The sequence below is a fragment of the Dromiciops gliroides genome, chromosome 2, assembly GCF_019393635.1.
Source record: "Dromiciops gliroides isolate mDroGli1 chromosome 2, mDroGli1.pri, whole genome shotgun sequence".
Classification (NCBI taxonomy): domain Eukaryota; kingdom Metazoa; phylum Chordata; class Mammalia; order Microbiotheria; family Microbiotheriidae; genus Dromiciops; species Dromiciops gliroides.
Genome location: NC_057862.1, coordinates 261589156 through 261598042, shown reverse-complemented (window position 1 = coordinate 261598042; position 8887 = coordinate 261589156). Strand labels below are relative to the sequence as shown.

At 44.0% G+C, this 8887-nt stretch overlaps 1 protein-coding gene across 1 annotated transcript in view; it reads right to left on the bottom strand.

The window, feature by feature from the left end:
* Positions 1-2051: 2051 nt before the first annotated feature.
* PLEKHD1 (pleckstrin homology and coiled-coil domain containing D1) overlaps positions 2052-8887 on the bottom strand; it is a 44380-nt gene continuing 37544 nt past the window's right edge. The window contains exon 13 of the mRNA XM_043988432.1: positions 2052-8485. Coding sequence (XP_043844367.1) covers positions 8316-8485 — 170 coding nt within the window. The 3' untranslated portion in view covers positions 2052-8315. The remainder of the gene's footprint in view (positions 8486-8887) is intronic.

Below are 8887 nucleotides of genomic sequence, written 5' to 3'. Positions count from 1 at the left end.
TGCTCTCAAACACAAATTCAATTAGTATAAAATATTTTATTTGGGCACTAGAGAAAAGAAACCAAGAGAGAAATCCTTGGACTTCTCATGGGGAGAAGGTGTGGCACAGAGACTTGGTTCTCTGAGATACCTATCTCCTCAAGCAGGAGGAAGGCAAATACTTTTATAGAGGGCCAATGGTGGTCCTCTGGGGTGATCATCTGACTGTAGAAAGTTCCCTTAATGGGGGTGATCATCCAAGGGAGGACCATCCCCTACTGGTGGTGGCTGGGGGAAGTTGGGTGAGAGATGGCTCTAATCTCTCAAGCTATCTTTGACTCCCTGGCACTGCCATGACAAATGGGCTTATCTCCCTGAGGGGTGGGGGAGACTGGAATGAAGGGTGGTGGTCCTGAAGTTATCCCAGTTGGGTACTGCTTGGCTCTTTAGGTGTGTCTGTCCTTTGGTTTAGCTTCTCAAGAAGGTTCCCTGAGTTCCCCCAGAAAATTTCTGAGGTACCCCAGGCCCATAACATCAAACATCTTCCCCACCATCACCAAAGCATGGGGGAGGGAGGGAAGATGCTCTTCCACATATGCATACAGCTTGTGGGGGAAGGTGGACTCGGACTTAGAAGGGTAACACAAAACTATTGAAGTTCTTTTGCTAGTCTTTTTCTTCCTTTTGTGAGATCTTCATGAAGTTCCCCTTGCTGCTGGGTTCCTTGTAAAGTCCAGAAACTGCCTTTTCTCAGTGTGTCTAATTTGTCTTCAGCTCAATCCAAACACTGCTACCAGTCACTGTGGTTCCTGAGCTTCTAAGGATGTTAACCTTTACCCTCTGAAGTTCATAGGGTCTACCTCTGGTCAAGGGTGTAACAGGGAAGTGGGGAGAAAACTGAGGCTTTCTCTGTCTACCAAAATGATCTTTAGGGGGCAGCTAGGTGGCACAGTGGATAGAGCACCGGCCCTGGATTCAGGAGGACCTGAGTTCAAATCCAACCTCAGACACTTAACACTTACTAGCTGTGTGACCCTGGGCAAGTCACTTAACCCCAATTGCCTCACAAAAAAAAAAAAACAAGACAAAAACAAAAAAAACCCCAAAAACCCCAAATCCAAAATGATCTTCAGGGGCCTCTACACTGCCAGACACTCAAATACTAAGTTTCCCAAGTGACTTTCTATTTTATAGAATATGACTGAATCTCCTTAGCCAATATCAGGCTTTGCTTCATTTCATTCAGTGGCTTTCGAGGACTTTTTTTTTGTTTTTTTGGTGAGGCAATTGGGGTTAAGGGACTTGCCCAGGGTCACACAGCTAGTAAGTGTTAAGTGTCTGAGGCTGGATTTGAACTCAGGTCCTCCTGAATCCAGAGCCGGTGCTCTATCCACTGCGCCACCTAGCTGCCCCTTTCAAGGACTTCTCACTCCTAGTCTAATACCTTGGATTGATTGGTTGATTCAATAGAAGTGTTCTCGCTTAAGGTAGTTTCTTTAAATGGGATGGAGTGATTGCTAGTGATTCATATGAACCCTACCATTATATTTACACCAGTAAAATCACAGTTCTGGACTAGAAAAAATAAAATAAAATAAAAAGAAACTTTCCTATCCCATCTAGGATAATTTGTCCTGTGGAATTTTAGTCCATCAACTCCTGCTCAAGCCTTTGAAATCTGCTAGATCTTTTGAAATTTGGAAAGGTCAACACTGACCATTACTACAAACAAGTAAATTTGCTCAGTTGCTATTTACAATGAAATGAATTAATTCCAAGTATTGTCATAATATTTTAGTCACTAAGTCCCTGATGAATGCTTTGTTTGTCCATTTGCGGTGTTATTGTTGACTCACTAAGTTTTCCTCTTGTATTGAGGCAGAGTGGGACAATGGAAAGAGAGCTGAATTTAGAATCAAAAGACTCTACCAGTTACTATAGGGCAAATCATTTAAGCTCTCTAAGTCTTCATTTTCTCATCTACCAGTCAATCAATAAACACTAATTAACATGTGCCAGGCACACTGTCAAATGAGGAGACTGGGTTAGATGACCTCTAAAGTCCCTTCTGGGTCAGTTAGCTGACACTCTGGATAGAGTGCCTGGCCTGGAGTCAGGAAGACTCATCTTCCTGAGTTCAAATCTGGCCTCAGATACTGTGAGCCTGGGCAAGTCACAGTTTCCTCATTATACTTTTCCCAGATAAGTCTCATTTTCCCTCCTGACTGGAATTAAAAAAAAAAATCTAGAGAAGTAAATGGCAAACCACTCCAATACCTTTGCCAAGAAAACCCCAATAGAACCACAAAGAATTGAATACAACTGAACAACGACAAAGTCCCTTCTAGCTCTAAATCTGTATAGTCATCCTTAGCATATCACATTCCATCTCTCATCTCCCAGCATTCCCAGCTTCTCTGAGGGCCAGAGTGCAGATTCCTACAAGAGTCCTTGCCTCTTCCCACCCATTGCTTGTGCCCTTTTCCAGCTTTCTCCCCAGTTACTTTATATAGATTTTGTATTGATCAGTGTATTGATCCTTCCCTCTCCCACAGTAGTAAGCCCTTGTGGGCAGAGACTGTTTCATTTCTTCTTTGCATCTCATGTCTAGTACATCATAAGCACTTGATGATTATTGAATGACTGAATAAAAAAAAAAGCTAATGGGCTCTTTAAAGGAAAAGGTTCTTTCTGCCTTGTTGCCATTGAAACATTTATGAACCAGTGACCCTCTTTTCTCTGGTCTCTAAAGTATTTAAGCACCTCTGGTGTGAGGGCTTACTGAGAGCTTTTCAGGTCTGCTCATCCACCTTTGGTATCTGTGTACTGCCCAGCTTTCACCTGTGGCTCCAAGAAACAGTAACTTGCACAGTGGTCACACACCAGTAAAACCCTCTCAGCAGATGGGTTAAACCAGGTTGAGGGTAACCAACAGGCCTCAAACCAGTTGGTGAGTTAGGGAGATGTCTACCCCGAGCGTGTGAACACTTATCCAAATGGAAAGGGCAGATGAAAACAATTTGTTCAAAGGCCATGAAGGCTGCTGAAGCAGGCGCTATGGAGCACTTAGAGCTTGGTCAAACATAGAAGACACCAAAGAAGACACATTGCATCCTGGGCCATCACCAGTCTTCTTGATTCTTGTCTTGCCACTGGCTTTGATAACTTGGAAAGGGAGAGGGAGGCTGATGAATTTGTGCAACTCAGCGTAACTTAAATCCAATTCACTGGAAAGTCCAGCTATCACCTGTGATGTCATTGATCCTCTTTGAAAACAGAGGACAAACAACAACCAAGCTACAGTCAAATTCAAGCTAACGCAATGGAAATAGACCTCTGGGCTTGATTTCAAGGCTTAGAGAACCTACTATTGAGCATATTTTTTATTGTCAGGATAACAGAGGCAGCTGGGACTTTGTATGGGAGGCAAGCACAAGATTCTCCTGGGAAGACAGAGACAGAGCTGAGGGGCATGGCAATAAGTCTGATATGCATGTGCAGTGAGCCCCCATATGCTTCTCCCTGTGAGCTTAGAGGAGATAGGCTGGCATTTTGATGTATGCACCTGCTCACTAATGCTGGGCTTTTTGCAAAGAGATTATCAAGCTGTGTCAGCTGCCTTCAGGAGTTGGCTGGGAAGAGCTCCTTGCCATCCCATAAAGCCTTGGATCACCCAAACCTCTCTTGGCTAACCATTAGATAACACTGGACAGTGCTACTATATCCAGAGTTAGAATGCAGAACAACATCTAAAATAATAAATATTTATTAAGTGCCAAATTTTTCATACAGAGTTCTATAGTGACATTAATTAATTTGGCCCCTAACCAGGTTTCCTGGGTTTTGGCAAGGGTGGGTAAGAGGTGCATGGGGAAGGGAGGGGCTTCCTGAGCTATACCCTGATACCTTTATATCAACAGAATGGAAGAATGGGGACTGCGGTTAGATTTGGAACAACAGAGCTGGCAAAGTTGTGTAGGAGTGGAACAGCCAAGCAACCAGCATTTGGTCAAATTGATCACAGATAGATTACTTCCTACTAATATGCTCATGACTTTTTTTTAAAAAAATTTCTGATTTTGGTAACCTAATATGAGAGCCAGTTTTAGGGAAGAGAGCAGGAAGAGGGGATATGAAGAAGATCAGTAATGCCAGGATGAAAAGTTTGTAACTGCATTACTTCCACAGTCCCCCAGTCCATTGAAAATATTGCATGACAAGGATTTTTCCCATTGAGGTCATTCCCAGGAAGATAATAGAGCTCCACTGGGAAATGGGAGGGTGGGGTGGAAGGGACGGGAGGTTAGCTTCTACCTATACTTGGAAATGCAGCCATTGAACCCTAGGGGTTTCAGTGTCTCTCTGTTTAGCTAGATTAAGCCTTTCTCCAAACTGTGCTGCTCTCCAGTGGCCAAACAAAGCAAAGCCAAGATAATAGCTGAATTGTGACTCTACATTGGAGAAGGTGCACCCAGAATCACGTGCACTTCTGTCTCTGTCTGTCTGTCTGTCTCTCTCTCTCTCTTCCCCTTTAGATGTCATATTTTGATTTACAGACTTAGAGCAAGAAGGGACTGTAGAGATGATCTAGCCCAGCCCCCTCATTTGACAGATGAGAGATTACTCACACCACAACAGCCAGTGAGAGAACTGAGTTGCAAAGATACAGTTTAACCCTCACTTTTGGAGGCAGAAAAAGTCATTACAATTCCCTCAGAAGAGCAGCTTGAGAGCATGTTAATGCCACTTTGTGATTATATCCCATCTTTCTTAAGGGTTCCCTATGCATTACAGTTCCATTACTTCATTCAGGTGGGGAAAGAGAGGGAGGCAAATACCAGTGACTATTTCCCCATGTTCAGGGTAATGCAAATCAGAGGCAAACATTCCACACCCCTGGTAGAAATGGGAAGAGAATTCCACTCCTGACATTTTCCACTGTCAGTTTTCCCTATCTATATTTTATTTGTAGAGTTGTTTGCATATTGTTTTCCCTTTTAGACTGTTAGCCCCTTGGGAGCAGGGGCTGTCTTTTGCTTTTTTTTTTTTTTTATCCCCAGTACTTAGCACCATGCCTAGCACATGGAAGGTATTTTAATAAATACTGTTGACTTGTTCACTTATCAGAACAGGTTAAAATAGGGAATTGAAATATCAATGGCTAAAAAAGCATACCTCTGCAAAGTCTGAACCATTCTGGGCTAGAGCCAGCTCCTGAAAGAACAAAGAGGACAACAGTCCCTCTCCCACTGAGGATGGAAAGATCCCAAATTTGGGTATTCTCTGTTTTCTATAGTGAATGTCTCTTTATGCCAGGTGGACACCAGTGGTGCTCAGATACCATGCTGACAGATAGGTCAAACCTTTCCCTCTGGCCTTCTCCCTCATTGGGAAAGATCCCTGCTGGGTACCCTTCCTGCACAGGGACATCTGGGACCTCAGGGACTGGGCACAGATAATGAAACTAGTGGGAAGATTAAATGAGACAGAGTTCAAAAAAGAGAAAGTGCCAAGGGGCCAGCCCAGCACTGGACTATAAAATATAGGCATGGACTTCTGAGAGATATTTGGGAGGGCCAGGTTTGCGTGTAGCCTGCAGAGAGAACCATTCTTCAAGCAATCATCTGACCATTTTTTAGTACTGCTTTTTTGGCCAAGAAATATTGTTGCTTTTAAAAGTTAAAAATCAGTCCAGAATGCTCTAACTAGAAAATTTTTTCCCCAGAGAGGTTGATTTTTGCTCTGTTCCCATAAATACATGTAGGTAAGTTGATTGACTGAACAGAAGAATTCCTGTCTGACTTGGACAATGGAAAACACACACTGCACATAAAAAAATAGGGTAGAAAAATAAGTAATAAGGCTGGTTCCCAAGCACAGACAAATTCTTTCATTTCCCTTTATGCCCTTATTGCTCTCTTGCTCAGAAAAAAAAATTCATGGGGAAATTTCCAAAAAGTATACCCCTATGAGCATTTATTTAACTTTTTCAAAATTTACCCCCCTTTTTCTCTATTAAAAAAACCAAAACCCAAAACAACAAAACAATATCCTTGCCACCACCATTTTCAAAGCCCACTCACCTTGAATGGGACATGTGACAATTTCAGGTATGTGCAGGTTTAAATCTTACATATAGATTCTTTCCAATACTCTTTGTTCAGTTTATTTCTAAGCTAACCCCTGCCAGGAATTCAAAGAGGCTGGCTAACTCCCCATCACAAAGAGAGAACTGTTTGAGTTAGCCTAACCAATTAACACTGAACAAAGGAGAGAAGGAGCCAGATACCCTGGGCTTTATCTAGACCAATGGTGGACATGTATATGTGACCGGAAAGTTGGTTTTCTGATGGAGGAAAGATTCTGAGATTTTCTTGAAGAATAAGAAAATAGATCTACGTTGTCTGTTTTGGCTGTTATAGTACCAAGGTCTGACTCCTTGGCATTCAGCACATAAAATACTAACTCCTCACTCAGTGATTCTCAATACCAGAGATTCTGTACCTAGACTATCATCTATCTTCCTGATTTCTTGGGTCCTACTTTATTTGAGGGACAAGTACAGTGGCTGCAGACAAATAATTTGGAGGGTGATCTTTGAAAAGAAGGAGCAGGACAGAGTTTCCTATACAAAGATGGAAGAAATGAGCCCAAATACTTTGTTTAATGCTGGAACTGCTTCTGGGTAGGTAGTATCATGCAATGGAATCTGTAATATCAGGCTTTAGACTCTTTTGGACAACAAATGACACATTCTGGCCAAGGACCTTTGTCACTGGCATAGTCTCCCTGTCTTCAAGGGCTGATAGGATCATTTTTATGGGACCAGTCTTTATGAGCCAGAATCTATAAGGAAAAGAGTCCCTACAGTTTGGGTTATATTGCAGCACACTGGAAAAGATCATTGGCTCTAGAGTCTGGGGACCTAGGTTCAAATCCCACCTCCAATACACAACAGTGTGGCCTTGGACAACTGACTTAACATCCTGGTACTCAGTTGGACTAGTTGCCCTCTGAGGTCACTTCCAGCTTTATAGTTATGATCCCATGAGTCAAAAAGGCATAAGCAGGCAGAGAGAGAAGTCCTTGTGATCCACATAGACCTGGCAGTTTAGACAGCTGATCCAATGGAATCCATGGCCCCAAGGAGTTTCTTCAGAGACCAGCCTTTACAATTCAACTTTCCAGTCACTTTACTCAGAGGCAATGAAGGGGATACTTCCTCCTGCCTCCTGGGTCTAACTTCCTCTTATAGGGGCCCCTTTTGCTGTTTCTGTATTCAACGAGAACATTGCTGCCCCCTCAGTGTACGAGGTCAAGCACTGGTTCCCCTGGTCATATCATCCTGTGGAACTCAGACCACTCTAGAGAGCAATAGTCTAGGAAGTATCCTGCTGGGCTCAGCTGGTGAGTCAAGTAACACAGGAACCACCATGGAGGACCAACTACCTACCTGTAATCCTTGAGTATTTAGTGAGAAATGATTCTATGCCTGAGGACATGGGAATGAGCTGAGATCCTCAGAGGCCCCTTTTTGGCATTTATGGCTTAGAGTGAGGGACCAAGGGCTACAGGACAGTCAGCCCCTGGGTAGGATGGGGTGTTCCCCATCTAGCACCAGGAAGCATTAAAAGTGGCAGGGAGCCCTCACTGAGTTAGAGACAAGGGATAGAGCCTGGGACAGAAGCAAAACATGGACACAGCATGAGAAGGACAGCATGAAGAGAGACAGAGGAAAGGAGAGGGAGAGGAAAGAGGACACAGGAAGGGTATATGTACAGTACAGAGAAAGTATAGGAATAGCAAGCTCCTGCATGCCTGATTGAATATATCTGAGCAGCATGGAGGCACCATGGGGCTTCACTGAGCATAGTGGGGAGGTAGACAGCTGATAATGGTACAATTCCTTCACTTTTAGTCAGCAAGTGGAGGAAAAGGGAACATAGACATATATATGTGCATGTATACATACATGCACACACATGTACATGTTTATATGTATATCAAGCCAACCATCCTTACCAAGGCTACCTACCAGCTAATGTGTAGATTGGTGCCCTTAGGGAAAGAGTTAGTAGGGGTAGAAATCAGATCAACTAATCCAAGATCAGAAAAACTGACCTGGGGGTAGGAAAGACTTGGGGGATGACACACATGTATACCATTGTCCTTTGTGGGGAAGAGTGACGTTACTGATGTAGAGATTTCCCCACAAAGAGAGAAAGGGGCTCCTGAACAAAGTGGAGCAAGGAGGCTGCCCTTCCTGCCCCGACTTCCACTCCTGGGGTGGGAGGTGGCAATAAGGGGGATGGGATGCCAGGAAGGAAGACAAGCGATCACTTCCCTCCCCGGGGAAGGGCAGGAGCGGGTCCGGGCTGTGACGCCATAATATGGTAGATGGACTCCCGGAAGCGCTGGTCTCGACTCAGCCTCTTGGCCACCTCCTTGAGCTCCTCGATACTGTTGGCCTCCAGCTGGGATGTCATGAAGGACTGGGAAGGTTTCACTGAAAAGATGGCAAGACCCGTTCAACCTCACTCTTGCCAATATATTCTTCTTCATTGATTCTACTCACTATTCCTACGTTTGTTTCTTTCAATTTAAGATAATTATGCCGGCATTGTAATTGCATCTGTATTGGAGAGCTCAATTCAAACCTACATGTGAAGGCCACCTCTGAATTCTGAGTCTGAAAAAGCACTCTTCTAGGAATCCTTTTGTCTGGGACAAAAACAGTGTGTGAGGGGGTGAGGGGTGAGGAGGAGGACGGGGAGGGGAGGTGCTCTGGGAGACAGGGCAACCTTCAAAATGTTAGGGATTTGAGGGGGAGGCAGTTCTATGAGAGGGATGCCAAAGTGACAAGACCGTTGGGGTGGGTTGGAGTGAGAAGGCAAGGTGTTTCCCCATA